This window comes from Oryctolagus cuniculus, chromosome 9 (assembly GCF_051225735.1).
Source record: "Oryctolagus cuniculus isolate XC-2025 breed Fujian yellow rabbit chromosome 9, ASM5122573v1, whole genome shotgun sequence".
Classification (NCBI taxonomy): Eukaryota; Metazoa; Chordata; class Mammalia; order Lagomorpha; family Leporidae; genus Oryctolagus; species Oryctolagus cuniculus.
In genome coordinates this window covers 3,740,135-3,761,072 of record NC_142875.1, presented here as the reverse complement: position 1 = coordinate 3,761,072, position 20,938 = coordinate 3,740,135, and the positions used below count along the sequence as shown (strand labels likewise).

Sequence of the window (20,938 nt, the reverse complement as noted above, 5' to 3'; positions counted from 1 at the left end):
TACATCATCTTTTGACAAATGTGTGTTCAGGTCCTTTTTTCATTTCTAAATTGAGTTATTTATTTCCTTGCTGTTGAGTTGTTTGAAGATCTTAATTTGATAAAATGAGTTGCATGGTTAATAGAAATAAATAACCGGCATGTGAAAAGCAGTTTCGATGGGAGTGTAACTGTAAGCTATTTTTAAATTGTTCTTGTATTTTATACATTTTTTCATTCTGAAAAATAGATATAAGCTAATTTATAGTTAGAAAAACTTCTCTGGATTTTGAGTTGATTTTTTAAAGAACCAAGAACACGTCACCTTTAAAATGCTAAAGTGAGACAGGGCCACGTGAGGGCTGAGCGGTGATGTGTCGTCCTCTGTTTAGGTTACACTTTGTCAGAACAGTTGATTCAGCTGAGAAACTACATCTAAACACATGATCACTGAAGCTTCTTTTTATTTTTATAGCTTTTGTGTTAGACAAGATTTCTTCCAAATATTAGGACTATCATTTATTTGAGAAAAATCACACACCTTTAACTCAAGATAACTGTCGGTAGTACCCTACTGCTAATTTGATTTCTAGCAATGGAAGCTGCCATCAAATGAAATAAACTGTTTGCTGGAAGGTGAGGTAGTGAGGTGTGAAATGGGTATAGCTTTCTTAGCTTTCACTTGATGGGGTTAAAAAATATGTCCTTATACAGGATCAGAAGTGAGTAGCCTTTCTTGGGACTGAGTCAGCTGCCTCTGGCCAGGCCCTAAATCACCTTGAGCTTGTGAGCAGAGAAAATTTTAGACAGCTTCCCTGCTGGAGTGGACTTTGACAGCCAAGGTGGAGTCTCAGACTCTCCTGTGCTTTCCTGTCTGAGACAGGCCAGAACTACAGGCTGGCTTGGTGAACGAAGCCAGGAGTTGACATATCACATCGAACAAGTGAGTCTGTGCCCACGCTGGCACTGTGCCCAGGGCATTGAAGCCAGCACAGAAGTGTTGCACCTGCTCCAGAGGCAGAGATGGAATACAAGGTTAGGTGTGGGGTCAGGGAGAGTTAACAGGAAGACAAAAGTTTTATATGAAAACAATTACTGATGGGATTAATGCAAGATGTGCTAGGAGCATTGATTTTTTTTTTAGTGTTAGTGGCCTGGCCACCTCAGTATCAACTCTCCTGTTTCCAATCTGAGAACAAGAAAATGCGGAAAAATGTGACCTCGGGTCTCACGGCACTGCTTCCTTGGGTCTGTTCGCTACACTGACCAAATCACAGTTCTCCATCTGCAAAATCAAGGTACTAATCGCACAGAAGTTGTAGGATTAAAAGAAATAGCTGACAGCTGTTCCAACTGGTGTCTGTGGAGTCGCCCCAGCCTCTTGTCCTGAGCTGATATGATAGGTGACTTCCAGACTGCGCTAGTTTTCCCTGGAGCTGTGCTTCCAGATGGGCTGCTGCTAGCTCAGGCTGAAGCCAGACCCTCCCCTGTGTTTCCCACAAGACCCTCGAGGCCGCAGGAGAGCAGTAAGCTGAGACACCACTGTGATGCCTCCTGTCAAACCTGGGCACCTGGCATCTTTCAGCCACTCAGCACAAGGGATAGACTGTAAGTTCCATTTCAGAACACAATTAAAAAAAAATCTAAGTTTTATCGGCTTTAGTGGTGAGAAACTATACCCCGTGATGTCTGCTCCTTTGCTTTATGACCTTAGAAACTGACTGCTGGCCGGCGCCGTGGCTCAATAGGCTAATCCTCTGCCTGTGGTGCTGGCACACCGGATTCTGTCCCGGTTGCCCCTCTTCCAGGCCAGCTCTCTGCTGTGGCCAGGGATTGCAGTGGAAGATGGCCCAGGTGCTTGGGCCCTGCACCCCATGGGAGACCAGGAGAAGCACCTGGCTCCTGGCTTCAGATCAGCGCAGTACGCTGGCCGCGGCGGCCATTGGAGGGTGAACCAACGGCAAAGGAAGACCTTTCTCTCTGTCTCTCTCTCTCTCTCACTGTCCACTCTGCCTGTCAAAAAAAAAAAAAAAAAAAAAAAAAAAGAAACTGTCAATGGAATCCAGGGACAAGCTCTTTGCTGTGGATACTTGATTATGATGATTTTTTTTTTAAATTGTTATCTCTTATAATGAAGCTGAAATGTTCCTTTAGAGTTTTGTTGTTGTTTGTTTGTTTTTATTGAAAACATTTTGGAAATCAGAGCTACAGAGACAGAGGGGGACAGAAAGATTTTCCATCTGCTGGTCCACTCCCCGAATGGCCACAGTGGCCCCAGAAGAAGCCTGGAGCCAGCAGCTTCTTCCAGTTCTCCCACATGGGTGTAGGGGCCCTAACCTTGGGCCGCCTTCCACTGCTCTCCCAGACACAGTAGCAGGGAGCTGTACTGGAAGTGGAGCAGCTGGGGCATGAACTGGAGCATATTGGATGCCGGCATTGCAGGCCGCAGCCCCACCCACTGCATCACAGTGCCAGCCCCTTGCTGGTTTTGTGACGAGGGTACCTGCAACGCAGTTTGCCGGCCTCTGCATATGTCGCTGGTGGCTGATGCTTTGGACAGCTTTCCTGGTGAGCCGGGCTCTCCTGCTTCTGTTTCTTCCTGAGCTGTGGGGGAGGTGACCGTCTGAGGGCGGGGCTGGGTTCCAAATGGTGGAACTCAACCTTGCCTGGATGCCCAGCAAATCAACTAGGATTGGAGACTTGGTCCTGTTTCTATCCATTGCCAACTAATCACCGCATTCGTGCTTCAGTTTTACAGCTCTGGTTTCGTACTAGAAATGAAACTCTTCTTAAATTCACGTATCATTGCATGTGGCACAGAGCAACCTGCCAGTCATTTACTGATTAGTCACATCATGTAGAATAAATCTGGAAGCAAGTAAAAATTTACTTCTCTAAAACATCAAGTATATAAAAATATATTTTATCACATAACAGTGTAGGTGCCATCCTTGGGAGTATTTCCTAGAATTCAACTATTGTGAGATGAATTCTTTATATAGCGACCTAGGGAAACGCGAATGTTGACACTTAGTGTCTTGTGGTATATGCCCTCAATTATATGGATATATTGTCCTAAGGTTGTTGAGAGTGTGATAAATATGTAAGCAAACACTGTAGATTGTATAACATAATGAAGTCTGAAGGTAGAAAAGCACATTTATGCTCAATTTTATCAGAATATATACATTTAATCAGCCTTTTAAAATTTACTATGACTTTAGCTTTGCAACGAAGACAGCAAGAAAGAGAGCCAAAAAATTCCATGCCTCAAACCTAGACGATTTCTTTGATTTTACAACTTCATTTTTTCTTTTTCCTTTCCTGATAGTTTCTTATTATTTTTATGTTCATGAAATAAACGGTGCAGATGCTTGGTAACTTAGGGTTGGCTGTGATGATAGCTTACTCAGAAACGAAGAATTTCCCAATATGAAAACTTCTCGAAACCCTGACCTCATCATATGGTTCCTCAGGCCTCACTGGATTCCGCTAGAAAGTGGACTGGGAGTGTTACATGGTGACTGCATGATCCTTTTAGAGCCATCCGGGATGAACTAATCCTAACGTTCCTGTATCTTTGGCATGTACAGACACATGTCCTGCCTTTATCTTTCAATTTCTGTCCCATAACAGCATGCACAGTGTCTGGAAGATTATAGCTAGTCGGTACTTTTGACCTTTGGGCAAAGAATGGAAAACTAATGGATTGTTACATTTTCCATTTTAACAGTCAATTATAGTGGAAAGGAATGGGTAGGAGTTACATGAAAAATGCACAGTATAAGAAACAGAAGGAAAGCAATAAACCACATTTCTTTCATAAAAGGTAATGATACCCACTTGTACCAAGTAGATAAAACTGCATTCCAGCCTTTTGTCTTATGGTTTCTTTCCTCTAGGTCCAGTGTTTTTCTCGGTAGCTCTCTTAAGTCACTGAGTGAACTGCACGGATGCCACTGCTGCATCTAAGGTTCAGTCACCAGGTTTCTCTGCATTGCAGCTGCACATGGCCTGTGCCAGTGGCTACAAGGAGGTGGCTTCGCTGATCCTGGAGCATGGTGGGGACCTCCACACAGTGGATGACCAGCACTGCACACCCCTCCACGTGGCTGCCAAGTTCGGCCAGGTAAAGAGATTCACCGAATTATTTTCGAAAAACATTTCCATCAATAAAAATCGCTTCAGAATCAATAACTAATTTCAAATCATATATTAATCATTATTAAGCTTGACTTTTAAAAAATTTAATTTTGGTTTTTTGAGAAGCAAAACATACACCAAAAGATACAGAAAAGAGACAGAGTCCCCGTCCACTGGATTATTCCTCAAATGCCCACAACAGCCAGGCTGGGGCAGGCTGAGGCTGGGAACCAGGAAGTCGGCCCGGGTCTCCCAGGCGGATGCCAAGGACTGACCACTTGAGCCCCCACTGCTGCCTCCCAGGGTCTGCATTAGCAGAAAGCTGAAGTCAGATGTTGGAGCTGGGACTAGATCCAGGTACTCCTGTGAGGGACAGAAGTATCTTAACTGCCAGGAAACACCACCACTGCATTTGAATTCTAAAGGCATCATCTCACTAAACAAATATATATTATAAAATAGTTCCTTTAGCAACAGGACATAAAATTGTATATTCTGCAGCCGGTGTGGTGGCATAGCGGTAAAGCTGCCAACTGCAGTGCCGGCATCCCACATGGACACCGGTTCGAGACCCGGCTGCTCCACTTCTGATCCAGCTCCCTGCTATGGCCTGGGAAGGCAATAGAATATGGCCCTAGGCCTTAGGCCTCTGCACCCATGTGGGAGACCCAGAGGAGGCTCCTGGCTCCTGGCTTTGGATTGGCGCAGCTCTGGCCATTGCGGCCAACTGGGGAGTGAACCAACAGATGGAAGACTGACTCTCTCGCTCTCTCTCTGCCTCTCCTGTGTTACTCTGGCTTTCAAATAAATAAATAAATCTTTTAAAAATTGTATCTTCTTCATGCCTCCGGATATTGTAGCAAAATCATTAGAGAAACATTTCAGATTTATGAACACTCTTCATAGAATACAATAAATATGGTTTTCTTGACGTAGTATAGTCCTTATACTCTTATAATTTTACCAGACAGGAAAAGTTCTGTGTGTTTCCTACACTCAGCAGGTGTAATGAGTGTGGGATGAGCAGCAAATCTCTTTGTCTGACTCGATTTCCGTCTGTGTGGCTAATAAATGAGTTGTGACTGCATATGTTGATTTCTCACTGGGCGTGTTAAATCATGGAGGAGAAGAGAACTCTTAAGTGATTTATGTGGGAGAACTTAACAAGGCAATGTTGAAAATAATTTATTAATATGAAATTCTAATTCTGAAACTCTGAGTAATATTTCATGCTAGAGAAAGTCTTAGTAATTGTATAAACAAAACTCAATTATGCATGTTTACAGAGACACAAACTAAACCTGTTGATTTTGAAATATTAGCTTGGGGTAAAAATCGCACCCAGTGAATTTCTAATAAGTTAAATATCTTGGACAATGACTACTATACAAAATATCTGTCATAAAATCCGAAGTGTGCAGCTGATGAAAGACTAGAAACATATGCATTTCAGATATTTTTAAAAAGTTTATTAATTGGTGAAAGTCTTTCCAAGTAACATACATTTTTTTATGGTTGTTCATTCATTTTTATTAATTCGGAAGACATAGCGACAGAGAGAGAAAGATAAAGATCTTCTGTACACTCCCCAAATGTTGGCGACATCCAGGGCTGAGTGATCTGAAGCCAGGAGCCAGGAACTCAACCCAGATCTCCTGTGTGGGTGACCGGGGCTTGAGCCATCGTAAGTTCTAACGTTCCATGTGCGGCCTCCTGGGCCCTCCATGGTGGAGGCTGGGCCCCCACTGGCCTGAGCTGCCTCCTTCCTGTGGCTGTGCTGGTCACAGCCCGTGCTTCACCTCCCACAGGGTAGAGTCGTCTCTGCGGCTCCACTAGACGTTGCCCCGGGGGGACTCTGCTACAGCTCCAAACCCGCAATCCCACGTTGCATTGTCTTATTTGCAGTGACTCCCTTCCTGCAGCCAATCTCTGTCTGGACCCCTGACGTGTCCAGAACGTTCTTTGACTTCCAGGTGGAGGCCTCCATGGCTCCACTGATCGCTGCCCACACGCTGCCCCTTAATGTTGCATGCTGAGGTCCGGGGCTTGCCCGGCCTGCTGCTTGCTGTTTCCTGGGTGCATGGCTCACGTTGCTGGCACCTCTGTTTGTCTGGGGTTTCCTCTATAGTTCCACTCTCACAGCCTTCCTGCACATCACTCTGTAGGGGATCCACGCCTGCACACAACTTTGTGTGGCCTCTCAGGCCTTCCTTGGAAATCCAGGTAGAAACCCCGTGATACTGTAACTCTTGCAATCTTCATGCCTACAAAGCCAGCATCATGTGGACCAGGCCAAGGTTTGCTGCCAGCAGGAGCCATAACTGGGCCCACTTGAGTCAAAGCTGCAGAGTGGGCTCTGAGAACTTTGCCAGCAAGAGAGAATCCAGGGCTGGCCCTGTGCTTTCTGGAACCAATTCCGCCCTTCTGAGCCCTTCTGGGCCTGTGCTGGGAGGGGCACTGTGGAAGGTGCTTTTGGACGTGTTATCTGAACTAATCTCTTTAGCAAAGGATTCCTGGTGTGTGCGGGTGGCACTGGGCTAAGTGGGCAGGTGCCCTCTTGGCATATCTGCCTTCCATATCAGCCCCTGCTCTCCTGTTACTTTTCAACTTCCCGGCGACACACACCTTGGAAAGCACAGATGTTTGCTCAACACTGGAGTCCTAGCCACACCCCGGGGAGGCCCTCACTGAATTGGTGGCTCCTGGAGTTTACCTGGACTTCCCCTGGCTATTGTGGGCCTTTGGAGACTGCATCAATGGATGGAAGATTTCTCTCTTTCCCCTGCCTCCTTCTATTCCCCTAATTAAAAATAAATAAATAAATAATCTCTGCATTCGGTCCAGAGGACACCCTTCCTACCTGCCTTCCCTGGCCTGGCAGAATTCTCCATATTTTTCCTGCTCTGTTCCCTTCTGCTCCTGATACTCACTGTGAACCTTGCTAGCAGTGGCCAAGAACACCCAGGCTGTAGCCTGGACACTTTGCAGCCTTGAAATATCCTTTGCCAGACAAACCAGACCACAACTTTATGTTCAGCCTCCCACAAAACCTCAGAACAGGGACACTAACTACAGCCAGATTCCCTACCACGGTGCAGCCAGGGTGGCCTTTGGTCCGGTTCCCGGTAGATCCACGTTTGCATCTGCAGCCTCACCAGCAAGGCCTCTCCTGTCCCCACTTCTGTGAGCATTCCCATCTTCGAGCCCTCATCAGAATCACCCATAACTTCCCAGACTTTCCCTAGCCTGCGCCTCCAGGCTCTTCCAGCCTTCCACAGGAAATCAGCCCCAGGTGTCTGACACATCCGCTGTGGTTAACAGAGACGACCCTCACTTCTCTGGTGCTAAGTTTCTGTAGGAGTCAGCCCGTTGCTACTTCAACACCTGACAAGCGCTACGTGAAAAGTGTTCTTGTGGCTCTCAGTTTGCAAGTTCACAGTTCAAGACTTGGCACTGCCTTCCTCTGTGTCTCAGAAGCCAGCAGTGGGGGAGCAAGTGCAGAGGAACGGTCAGAAGTTGAGCCGGGAAGCAGAAAGAGAAACACGAGAGCTGGGCAGCTCTCATAAACAGCCCCACCTATAGGACCACCTTCCAAGGACAAGCCCTCAGCGACCTGAAGACCTCCCACCTACCCAAGGTCACGATTAGATTAAGTCCCCACGCCTAACCCATGAAACAAATCTATCATCCATTAGCACAAGACCTCCAGTTTTAAATAACTGCATAAATTCTGGGAACCAAGTCCTGCTCAGCCCATTCCACTGGCCCTGGAGGGCCACGCTGAGCTGTCACTCACTGGCTGCCTTCCCTAACTGGTGGCAGACACGTGAGACGCTTTTCTGCCTGTACCCTTCTGCATTCTGTTGGAACCTTATCTCGACTTGTACTTGTGTGTTCGCTTGTCCTGTCTCCCTCTAGACGGTGAGAAGTGAGTGCAGGTGCATCTGAGTGGCTTGCCAGTCTATCCCAGCACCTGCCACAGAGAGTCACTCAGTTACCACTCAGTGAGAGAATCGCTGCATTGCTAGTTTGGTAGATGCTATCTTTCATCAGGGGAGCACGGGATTAGCACATGAAGCGTGGGCGAGCGAGCACACCCCGTGAGTCTGCGTGGGAATCCTTCCGGAAATACCCAAGGGAAGCCCAGCATCAGACAGGGCCTGATGAGAGACCCCAGATGGGTGACTCAGCAAAGTCAGGCCTCTTGCAAAGGAATTTCAGCCAAGGGCAAAATACTGTAAGCAATGCCTTATTTGGTTGATGCTGCGGTCTGAATGTTCCCCCCCCCACTCCGATACTCACATGTTGGCAACTTAATTCTCACTGCAGCAGCATGAGTAGATGGTGTTTGGTCATGAGAGCTCTCCTCCCTTACGAACACTTGTGGACATGGCTGTCCCTCCCAGCCCTTCTCCCACTAGTACGTGATGCCCTCCCCTCCCCAGAGTGCAGCTTGCAAGTGACCATTTTGGAAGCAGAGAGACCAAGCCCTAACCTCCTTCCTTGTCCCTTGACCTTGTTCTTCCCAATCTCCAAAAAAAGCCATGAGAAATAAATCCCGTTCTGTATAAATTGCCCATTCACAGAATCAGACTAAGACAAGCGCGTAGCAGACAGCTTCCTTCCAAGGGGTCTGACGAGGGGCGGCCAGCAGCTGAGTGAATGAGGTTTGCTGTGTGGACATAAAGGGTGAGTGTTTCAGGGACAAAACACGAGGACAGTCATGTGGGACACTGCAGGATTTGGGAAGCATTCATTTTGCAGGACGAAGGCAGAACAATCATAATCCCAGTAACTGATCAAATGTTGGTTCCTACATCTGAAACATGTAACACTTACTTGTTAGCATCATCGTGTAGAACAAGCACCACTGAGCCCAGATGTGTGTGATTCAAGTGGGATGTCCACATTCTGATTCCCCAGGACCTTTGACATTATAATACCCTTTTAGGAAATTAACACAAGCCATTTGTCCCAACCATTCAGTGCTATTTTTAAGCTTTAAAAATTATTTCGTTCTATAACTTTGAAAGGCAGAAAAATAGCGAGATGGGCATAAAGACAGATCTTCCGATCTTCCCCAAATACCCACAGTAACCCAAGCTGGGTCAGACCGAAGCTACGAGTGTGGAGCTCAACCCAGGTCTTCAACAGGGGTGGCAAGGACCCAGGTATTTGAACCATCACCGGATGCCTCCCAGGGTGCACATTTGCAGGGGCTAGATAGGAAACAGAAGAGCGAGGATGTGAACCAGGTACTTTATGGCTTGCGTACGTCCCAAGCCACGACTTGATTGCTGGACAAAACACCTGCTGCTATTTTAAAACTTCTTTAAGAGAGACTTTTAGGAAGGCACTTTCAGGGGCGGGGTTTGTGGTGCGGTTGGTTGAGCTCCTGTTGCAGTGTTGGGGTCCGTATCAGAGTGCTGGTTCTTGTTCCTCCCGGCTACTCTGCTTCTGATGTGCTTTCCTGATCATGCATCTGGGAAGGCCACGGGTAGTGGTCCAAGTGCATGGGCTCTGCTACCCACATGGGAGACACAGAGTCCCTGGCTCCTGGCTTCAGCCTGACCCACACCTGGCGACTGGCCATTCTGGGGGTGAACCAGCAGATGGAAGATGTCTTCTCCCTCCCTATTTCTCTCTCTCTCTCGCTCTCGCTCTCACTCTCACTCTTGTCTCTCTCGCTCTCACTCTCTGCCTTTCAAATAATATTTTTTTTAAAATACAAAAGGACTGGGGCTGGAGCTGTGGTATAGTGGGTAAAGCTGCTGCCTGCAGTGCAGGCATTCCATATGGGTGCTGGTTCAAGACCTGACTGCTCCACTTCCGATCCAGCTCTCTGCTATGGCCTGGGAAAGCAATAGAAGATGGCCCAAGTCCTTGGGGCCCTGCACCCTGATGGGCAGACCTGGAGGAAACTCCTGGTTCCTGGCTCCTGGCTTCAGACTGGCACAGCTCTGACCGTCATGGCCAATTGGGAAGTGAACCAGCAGATGGAAGATATCTCTCTCTCTCTCTCTCTCTCTCTGCCTCTCCTTCTCTCTCTCTGTGTAATTCTGACTTTCAAATAAATAAATAAAATCTTTAAAACAAACAAACAAAGGACTATCAAGGAGTCCATTTTGATGAATTTAGCCAAACTAAAATAAATACAGCTATCCAAAGAATAACTGAAGTCTATATGCACTAATTTATGTAAATTGAAATTTCAGCTTAAATACATTTTCTTTTTTTAAAGATTTATGTATTTATTAGAAAGAGAGAGAGGGAGGGAAAGAGGCAGAGAGAGAGAGCTTCCATGTGCTCATTCACTCCACAGCTGGCCGCGGGACTGCCAGGACTGGGCAGGGCTGAATCCAGGTCAGGAGCTTCATCCGGGTCTCCCGCGCAGGCGGCAGGGGCCCAAGCACCTGGACCATCCTCTACTGTTTTTCCCAGGCTGTTAGCAGGGAATTGGATGAGAAGTGGAGCAGCCAGGACACGAACCAGTGCCCATATGGGAGGCCAGTGTCACAGACAGCAGCCTTACCTGCTGTGCCACAACACTGGCCCCTTAAATGCGTTCTCCATTACTACTTTGTGTTTTGTGTTTCCCCCAATAGACATGTGTACAGGCAGAGACACATCAGTCTTCTAGGCCTGATAGCTTTCTGATTGTACAGTTCTTTTTTTAATTTTTTTTATTTATTTATTTTTTTGACAGGCAGAGTGGACAGTGAGAGAGAGAGACAGAGAGAAAGGTCTTCCTTTTTGCCGTTGGTTCACCCTCCAATGGCCGCCACAGCCAGTGCGCTGCGGCCGGCACACCGCGATGATCCGAAGCCAGGAGCCAGGTGCTTCTCCTGGTCTCCCATGTGGGTGCAGGGCCCAAGCACTTGGACCATCCTCCACTGCACTCCCTGGCCACAGCAGTGAGCTGGCCTGGAAGAGGGGCTACCAGGACAGAATCCGGTGCCCCGACTGGGACTAGAACCCGGCGTGCCGGCACCGCAAGGCGGAGGATTAGCCTAGTGAGCCGCGGTGCCAGCCTATACAGTTCTTTCAATAGTGCATTTGAGTTGTTGTTGACCTACACCTTTGACCTGTTCACATCGGAAGTGACTTACCTAAAGCTCTTCTGTGAGGTTGAAACAGAGGTTGCAGAGTGCAATAACTGGAATTAGCGCCTGGTTGCTCGCCGCAGCTCTGTGATGTGCCTCACTGACTTCTAAGTGGAAGCCCCTGGGAAACACCGACTTCATGCAGAGAAAGGAATCCCCCTCCCCCGTGGGAGAGGCTCCCTTGTTCCACACATAAACGTTTGTTGATGGCCCTGACATAAAACAGAATCACTTCTTTGCTAAAGGTTCTCATGTAGGAAGCACTTCGCTTTTATTACTGGCATGCATTCTGCGTGACAGTTGAAGATGTGCGGAGGTGGTTGATGGAGAGTTTTTCCTTTGGAGTTGTGTGAAGAGCTAATTGAATTTTAAAAAGCTAGCATAATTAATCCCTGTCGCGCTGACATTTTCACAGAGCTGCAAAACCTCTAGGTTTACTGCTGTTCTTGCAAGTGTGTGAAAAGTAAAAGCGGTCTTGCCTGATTCGTGGTTTCTTTTTTCCCCTTGCATTTCTTTCCCCACTCCCTTATCCCCACCTCACTCTCACTCTTTTTGTTTTTCTCCAGTCCTTCTTCCTTCCTTTCAGTCCTATAGCTTACAAATTTATCTCTCAGATCTTTAGTAAAAAAAAATAAAACCCTTTCTTGAGCTTTTTTTCAGTCTTATTTTTTTATTTTTTTTATTTTTTATTTATTTATTTTTTTGACAGGCAGAGTGGACAGTGAGAGAGAGAGACAGAGAGAAAGGTCTTCCTTTTGCCGTTGGTTCACCCTCCAATGGCTGCCGCGGCCGGCGCGCTGCGGCCGGCGCACCGCGCTGATCCGATGGCAGGAGCCAGGAGCCAGGTGCTTTTCCTGGTCTCCCATGGGGTGCAGGGCCCAAGCACCTGGGCCATCCTCCACTGCACTCCCTGGCCACAGCAGAGGGCTGGCCTGGAAGAGGGGCAACCGGGACAGAATCCGGTGCCCCGACCGGGACTAGAACCCGGTGTGCCGGCGCCGCTAGGCGGAGGATTAGCCTAGTGAGCCGCGGCGCCGGCCTTTTTTTTCAGTCTTATTTATTTGAAAGGCAGAGCAACAGAGACAGGGGGAGAGAAAGTGATCTTCCATCCACTGGTTCACTGTCCAAATGGCCACAACAGCGGGACCTAGGCCAGGCTGAAGTCAGGAGCCAGGAATCCATTTGAGTCTCCCATGTGGGAGGCGGGGGCCCAGGTACAAGGACCATCCTCCATTGCCATCCAGGCAGAAGCCCGGATCAGAAGCGCATCAGCTGGGACTCAAATAGACACTGAAATGGGATGCTGACATGGCAAGCAGTGGCTTAACCTGCTGCACCACAACGGTAGCCTTTCTCCTGCCTATCTGAATATCTGGGGAGTCTGCTCTACACTTGAATAATTTATTTTTCCTTGTTTTAGTAATTGTTTAATAAAAATAAACTTATTTTCCCTTTGCCTACTTTTTATTATAGGAACACATTACTTTAAAACCTACTGTTTCTAGAAATCATAAAGGAAATCATAGTCTAAAGATAAGTAGAACAGACGCATAATGGAAACAGCACACTGTGTTTATTTCTGTATGAGATACGAAGTAAATGGTGTTTAAGTCTTAATCTACAGGGACCCAGCATTGTGGCACGGCTGGTTAAGCCGCAAGCCTGTGATACCAGCATCCCGTGTTGAAGTGCTGGTTCAAGTTGCCATTGCTCTGCTTCTGATCCAGCTCCCTGCTAATGAACTTGGGAAGGCAGCAGATCATGGCCCAAGTGCCTGTGCCCCTGACACCTGTACTGGAATCCAGGCTGAAGTTTACACTTTGGGTATTTGGAATCTTTTGTAGTTCCATGCAAATTTTAGTAATGCTTTTTCTAATTCTGTTAAAATAGTCATTGGGATTTTGATAGGATTTGCAATAAATTTGCGAATAACTTTGGGCAGTATTTCCATTTTAAAAATATTAATTCTTCCAATCCATGAACATGGGGCATTCTTTCATTTTTTGTTTCCTTGTCAGTTTCTTTCATTGAAGATTTATAGTTTTCATTGTAGAAATCTTTTATGTTTTCAGTAAAATTCATTCCAGATATTTTTTTGTAGCTATTAGAAATGGGGTTGCTTTCTTGATTTCTTTTTCAGATGATTCACTTTTGGTCTTTAACAATGCTGCTGATTTTTGCACATTGGATTTCTGTCCTATAACTTTACTGAAGTTTTTAATGAGTTCTAATAGATTTTTGTTGGAGCCTTTGGGTTTTCTATGAATAAGATGATGCCATCAGCAAGCAATCACAATTTTACTTTCTCCTTTCCAATTTGGATGTCTTACTTCTTTCTCTTGCCTAATTGCTCTAGCTAGGAGCTCCAGTACTGTATGGAATATTTACTCCACAGCTAAGGGTCTGGGAGCAAGGCTGGAGACTCAGGCTGATTTTTTTTTTTTTTTTTTTTTTTGCACTGGGATTTAGTCTGCTGTAATTTCCCCTGGTTGGAGGCGTCTTTCCACAACGCACTCTTTGCAGCTGGGGCAGAGGTGATGCAGGCAACTGCTTCCTTCTGGCTTTCATCCATGCAACTTGTCTTATAACAAGATGAGGCACCATGGTCATTCATCGGACACCAGAACTCTCGGGAAGGTGACGTGGTGTGTGTGCAGCTGTTCTCACTGCTGTCTCTGCAGGGAAGAGCTGCTGGGGCCCCTTTCTCAGCCACCGTCTTGGATCCACCTGCAAGAGCAAAAAGAAAAAAGTGAAGATTTATTCATTGATTTGAAAGAGTGATTGAGTGGGGAGATGAGAGAGGGAGAGGGAGAGGGAGAGGGAGGGGGAGATGAGAGAGAAAGAGGGGGAGGGGGAGGGGAGGGGGAGGGGGAGATGAGAAAGAGAGAGAGGGAGGGGAGGGAGAGGGGAGGGGGAGGGAGAGGGGAGGGGGAGATGGGAGGGGGAGGGAGAGATGAGAGAGGGAGAGGGAGAGGGAGAGGGAGAGGGAGAAGGAGAGGGATCTCTTCCTTTCACTGATTCAATCCCCAAATGTCTACAATTACCGGGGCTAGTCAAGGTCAAAGCCAGGAGCCTGGAATGCCATCTGGGTCTCCCATGTGGGTGCAGGAGCCCAAGCAGTTTGGCCATCACCTGCTGCTTTCCCAGGTACATAAGCAGGGAGCTGGATTGGAAGTGGAGCAGCCAGAACCTGAATCATCCCTCAGATATGGGAAGTGGGCATTGCAAGCAGTGACTTACCCCTCTGTGCTGCAATACCATGCCCCCCAGAGCAAAATTCCAACTGTAGAGAAGAGATGCAACAGAAAGGATCACAGTTTCCAAAAATTGCTTCTTGGAAGTATTAATGAGATGAATCAAGTTCTGGAAGTATTTGCAGAGAGTCAGAGAAAGCAACGGCCTTTATTGCATGTACAAAATAAATCACAACTATACAAATGGCATAGCTATTAAGAATACAATGAAAGAGAATCAGTATGGGGGAAAGAACCATCGATTTGTGCTGCTATAACAAGATACCCAAGACTGAGTCTTTCTAGAGAGCAGATATTTATTTCTCTTACTTTTGACGCCTAGGAAGCCCAGATCCAGGTGCCCGCAGGTTTGGCTTGGGTGAGTGCCTGGCCTCTGCTTCCAAGAAGGTGCTTTACTGGGCTCATTCCTGCAGAGGGGCTGAGCACCATGACCCCACATGGTGGGGAGGATGCAAGGTCAGCAGGGATAAAAAGGCCTGGATAGCCCCAGTCCCCATCTTGAAGACCTCAGTCCAGTTCACAAGTCATTGCATTCAAACCGTGGCAGGCATCAGCAATGTGATGCCAATAAACTTGAAGACTTTAATAAAAATGGCAAATTCCTAGAAAATCACAGGGTAGAAAAGTAACCGAAGAACACAAAGCAAAGAAAGGAAATGAGAAGACTCCAATAGTTGCTAGAAAGCTCTGTCTTCAAAACAATGTATCTTTATTTTGATTTTTTTTCATTTTTTTTTCTTTTTTGGGGGAGAGAAATGGCAAGTTAGCCTTACTGACTTTTATTATCCATGATTATATAATGTCATTCTATTTGTACCTCTCCATTAGGTCTTTATTTATTTTATTTATTTATTTATTTTTTGACAGGCAGAGTGGACAGTGAGAGAGAGAGACAGAGAGAAAGGTCTTCCTTCCGTTGGTTCACCCCCAAAATGGCCACCACGGCCGGCGCACTGCGCCATCTGAAGCCAGGAGCCAGGTGCCTCCTCCTGGTCTCCCATGCGGGTGCAGGGCCCAAGCTCTTGGGCCATCCTCCACTGCCCTCCTGGGCCACAGCAGAGAGCTGGACTGGAAGAAGAGCCATGGGGCCTCGAACCTGGCTCCCATATGGGATGCCGGCACTGCAGGCGGAGGATTAACCAAGTGAGCCATGGCACCGGCCCCAACAATGTATCTTTAAACCACAGTGTCCTGTTCTGTGCCCAGGTTTTGGTCTGATCCCAAAACCATTGTCTAGAATGTGGAGCAACAGAACACTTGGGAAAAGTGGGAATGTACTTGTGATCAACCAGTATGAAAAAAAAAAAGAAAATTTGGAGCCATCTTTTCACTTTGATGCCTTAATCACCGTCCAGCGTTTTCAGGGCTAAGTGCACACTCCTGAAGAAATGCTTGCACTGTGAGGTGTGAACAGGGATATTTAGAGGAACATTATTTGTAAGAATAAGTGCATACGGCCGGCGCTGCGGCTCAAGAGGCTAATCCTCCGCCTGTGGCACTGGCACACCGGGTTCTAGTCCCGGTCGGGGCGCCGGATTCTGTCCTGGTTGCCCCTCTTCCAGGCCAGCTCTCTGCTGTGGCCAGGGAGTGCAGTGGAGGATGGCCCAAGTGCTTGGGCCCTGCACCCCATGGGAGACCAGGAGGAAGCACCTGGTTCCTGGCTTTGGATCAGCGCGGTGCGCCGGCCGCAGCGCGCCAGCCACGGCGGCCATTGGAGGGTGAACCAACGGCAAAGGAAGACCTTTCTCTCTGTCTCTGTCTCTCACTGTCCACTCTGCCTGTCAAAAAAAAAAAAAAAAAAAAAAAAAAAAAAACAATTGTGTAACTGCAGATGATTTGAATGCGTCCCTGAGAGGGTGGTGGATAAATTGTGATGTGTGTGCACAGTGTGATTTTGCGCAGCCAGTGAATGGGTCCGCTTCAGCCTGGTGACTTCGACACGCGTGGGTCAGCCACATTAGCAATGCGCCAAGGCACACGTGCTGCAGAACCTCGTTTTCTTCAACGTCACAGTTAGACTAAGCAGTACCTCGTTTAGCAGTACCTTTGTGTGTGTTTGCCAAACATAAAAAGACACTGATGATCAAACTTGAACTCACGACAATGGTCAACTCCAGAAGTGGAGACAGCGAGAGTGTTGAGAGGAAACACACAAAGATACCATAAATGATGTATTTTTAGAAGCTGGTTGTACTGAAATTTATGACTGCTGTTTTAAGGCGATGCATGTGACTCCATTCTATATCCTTTGTGTGTATGATGGAGTATTTTTTAAATCTATTGATCACTGATCAAGATGCCTCTTTCTTAGAAGTTGAGTATGCAGTATGTGACTGCAGGTTCTCAGTGTCCATGATACAACCATGGAGGGACAGTTCCAACAAGTAAGACTTTGATGGATTGTCAGATTAAGACACAACACCACCCACTATGCTAAATAATTCCTTATATAAAGTTCCCTAGATAAACTTGTGAGGTATAAATAATCCTTTCAACTCCTCAGCAGTAGAGCACTCATTGGTTGAGTGATTTTGTTCTGAATTCATAAAATGCTGCAATGGTTTGAACATGGGGCATTTCCAGAAGAGAAGATGAGAGTGGAGACTGTCAGCAGTTCCCTGGGAGAAGGCGGTACTTCCTTGTTCCACCCGACGGAGAAGGGCCCTGGAAGGCCGCTCCCGTGTGCTTGCTGGTGAATCCTCAGTATGCGGTGTGCTTTCTCACCCAGTTCTCTTCCATGTTTCAGACCAGCCTGGTGAAACTTCTTCTGATGCATCAGGCAAACCCAAACCTGGTGAACTGCAATGAAGAGAAGCCCTCAGGTAGGTGGTGGGCTTCCTGGGACCCCCAGGCAGTCACAGTCTCCTCCTTTCACATCTAAGGGTGTTGTTATGTGACTGTTTTTCATTATAATGGATACAAGCTCACTCATTAGGGTACTTTTAAATAACACACTGTTTTCTATGTGGACTGTAAGAAATAAAGAGATGAACTCTTGCACACTAATTCAAAAAAATTGATAATCTTCACTGGATGTTGCTTATTTTTAGTAAACCTTTTAAGATTTCTCTAATCCCTTTAATCACTATTCTTTTTAAAATTTTATTTAAGATGTACAAATTTCATGCATTTCATATGTATGGATTTAGGAACATAGTGATTCTTACCACCCTACTCTCCCTCCCGCCCACACTCCCACTCTTCTTCCTCCTCCCTCCCTCCTATTTCCACTCTTAATCTTTACAAAGATATATTTTCAGTTTACTTTCTACTCATAAGATTAACCCTATAGTAAGTCAAGAGTTCAACAAATTGTGTGAGGAAAATTCTTTTATTTGTTTATATACTTATTTAATAAATGGTTGGCACAAAAATTGTATCTTTCACCAGCAAAGTTAGTACTCAACTATTTGTGCAAAATTAAAAATAAGAATTATAAACATTGAAGGGGAAAATCTAGCATAAGTAACACAGTAAAATACGATTTTTAAAGGGAACTGTTCTCAGTAGCTGATGTTTATTTTTCTTGTTGCTGTACTTCTAACATAAAAACATTTTGCACTGACATTTCTTAGATTTCTTATTTGCTGTACTTTTAGGAGTATGGTTAGGTTTATATTTTGTTGGAATTAATATCATTGTTAATGTATATTTGTTCATTGTGTCTGCTAAAATGAAGGTCAACAGAAGTATAAATAGCTTACTGGTCTCAAACTTAGGAACTCAGGCTAATATTAGTGACAGTCTACCAGTCTCAACATTCACTATAAAATATGACAAATGGTAAATATTAAAAGAACAAACAGAAATTTTACTGTCAGAGAAGGTAAATTTGTAGCGTCTTTCCTCTCCTTGTAAGTGATGGTTCATAGTGAAGGCATTGCATCCTCCAGTGCTGACAGGACAGCACCTTTTCCAGACCCTGGTCTCTCCCACGGCAGGGAGGAAGGAGGTGGTTGACTGGGACCACCTGGGTTCCCGTCTCTCACACTCTCACCTTTTAAGTCTCACATCACGTGTTCCAAAACATACCCAGAGCAGTGAACATTGGTTGTCTTGGGACCCCGTAAATGAATAAACTTCTGGTCTGGATGAGTTCTGGTCCTCAGTACAGTGCATGAGGAGGCTTCCTCTTCCCCTGCTGGCCAGGTTCCATCTACCATGCGCAGAGCCTCTGCTTTCTGGAGTACTGGCAGGAAGCAGTGCAGTACTGGACCCTCAGTAGATATTAGTTAACTGAGTAAAAATGCGTGTCTCGGACCCAAGGGGCAAAGAACTATGATGCAGAGAGACTGCAAAGAAACTTAGGTGGTACCACCTCCTTATCAACCAGAAAGAGGGATGGGCGCAGAGAGCAGGAAGCGAGAGAGCCGTCTGGTGACGGGGCCAGTGGAAACTGCTGGCTGTGTGTTACAGCCTCACTGTTCCTCGAATCTGGAATGGACGCGTTTAAACCAATCTGGGGAGGAAACCCAGTTTTGGGAATAGCGTTGGGTGGGACAGAAACTTAACCTCTCAAAGTGAAGAAGCTGAACTCTGCTACCATTCATGCGGATTCCTTAGGATGAGCAAATAATGGCACAGTCTTGGCATCAGCATCTTCTTGTGGCACCCGAATGACCTGGATCAGCCCATAAGTCACATCACTGTATGATGATTGAAAAAGAGCACCTGCAGCTGGCACCGCGGCTCACTAGGCTAATCCTCCGCCTGCGGCGCAGGCACCCAGGGTTCTAGTCCCGGTCGGGGCGCCGGATTCTGTCCCGGTTGCCCCTCTTCCAGGCAGCTCTCTGCTGTGGCCCGGGAGTGCAGTGGAGATGGCCCAGGTTCTTGGGTCCTGCACCCCATGGGAGACCAGGAGAAGTACCTGGCTCCTGGCTTCGGATCAGCGTGGTGCGTCGGCTGCAGTGGCCATTGGAGGGTGAACCAACGGTAAAGGAAGACCTTTCTCTCTGTCTCCTTCTCTCTCACTGTCCACTCTGCCTGTCAAAAAAAAAAAAAAGAAAAGAAAAGAAAAAGGGCGCCTGCTCCCAGTAGGTTCTTTAATTTGATGCTAATGTGGATTTTTCTCCAGAATCTATCAAACTGCAGGTTCAGTTGTTGATAAGTGGAAATTTGGTTGGTCCATCTCTGTACAGCTGCTCATATTTGTAATTATGCTTAATTTGTAAGGAAATAGGCTTCTTTGTCTTTTCAATGGAACACAGGAAGATTATAGAAGGAGGCCAGGACCACGTTTGTGATAAGACAGTGAAGTATTTATTCGTACATCTACCCACGTAGTAGGATATTGGCAGGTTGCCCACCACGTGTTTTTTCATGATCCAGTCTCTGAGAAGAGGCAACTATTTTGATTTTTTTTTTTTTTTGACAGGCAGAGTGGACAGTGAGAGAGAGACAGAGAGAAAGGTCTTCCTTTTTTGCCGTTGATTCACCCTCCAATGGCCGCCGTGGCCAGCGCACTGTGGCCGGCGCACCACATTGATCCGATGGCAGGAGCCAGGTGCTTCTCCTGGTCTCCCATGGGGTGCAGGGCCCAAGCACCTGGGCCATCCTCCACTGCACTCCCTGGCCACAGCAGAGAGCTGACCTGGAAGAGGGACAAACAGGACAGAATCTGGCGCCCCGACCAGGACTAGAACCCAGTGTGCCGGCGCCGCAAGACGGAGGATTAGCCTAGTGAGCCGCAGCGCCGGCCAACTATTTTGATCATTTTGACTCATATTCTCCAAGTTGCAGCAAGAATGAGGTGACCTTCTTCAAGCCCAGCTTCTGGATTCACACCTCACCACCCAGTGACTGTTGTCGTGTAGTGCTTCATTTGTAGTTAAATATGCCTCTGATATAAAAATACAGTCCTTTCAAAGCGCCGCTGCAGTTCATACCTACCGCAACTTACCGTCTCGGTGCTTTGCTCCGTGGATTCATGGATCTCAGCATTTTGCGCACCTCAGGGTCATTGGGAGGTCGTGATTCCGTGTTCTCACTGCTCACTTTCTCTGGTTTTCCTGCTGCTTGTAGATGTCGCAGCGTCTGAGTTTATCGAGGAGATGCTGCTGAGGGCGGAAGTGGCCTGGGAAGAAAAATCGAGGGACCCTGCACCCGTCCCTTCCTCGGCCCAGGAGGAGCCCTACGAGATCATTCACGAGCGCCCGGCACTTCCCAGCAAGCTGTAAGTGCCTTCTTCTGTCACTGCAGTCGCCATCAGCTGCCGTTCGCTTCATAGCTGATAGTAAGGTTCTCTCTCAACTAAGAGAGTCAGAGAAATCGAAACTGCTTCTCAACGTATTGACCAAACGTATTGATGATTTTAGCATCATTTTATGAAAACCCATGATTTTTAAAAAATATTACCACTTGAATTATTCCTTGAATTTCAGGTGCCGTGAACTGAAGGCAGGGAACTGAAAACTGCTAGCGCATGGTTAGACTGATTGTGAGTTTGCAGTAAACGTTGCAG

General features: G+C 46.7%; 1 protein-coding gene across 4 annotated transcripts in view; it reads left to right on the top strand.

Moving 5' to 3' along the window:
• The window catches only part of MYO16 (myosin XVI), a 693,372-nt gene that overhangs the window by 320,120 nt on the left and 352,314 nt on the right, over positions 1–20,938 (top strand). For all 4 annotated transcript variants that reach the window (XM_070048580.2, XM_051849982.3, XM_089303408.1 and 1 more), the window contains exons 7-9: positions 3,982–4,107; positions 17,225–17,300; positions 20,500–20,650. In XM_070048580.2, coding sequence (XP_069904681.2) covers positions 3,982–4,107; positions 17,225–17,300; positions 20,500–20,650 — 353 coding nt within the window. The remainder of the gene's footprint in view (positions 1–3,981; positions 4,108–17,224; positions 17,301–20,499; positions 20,651–20,938) is intronic.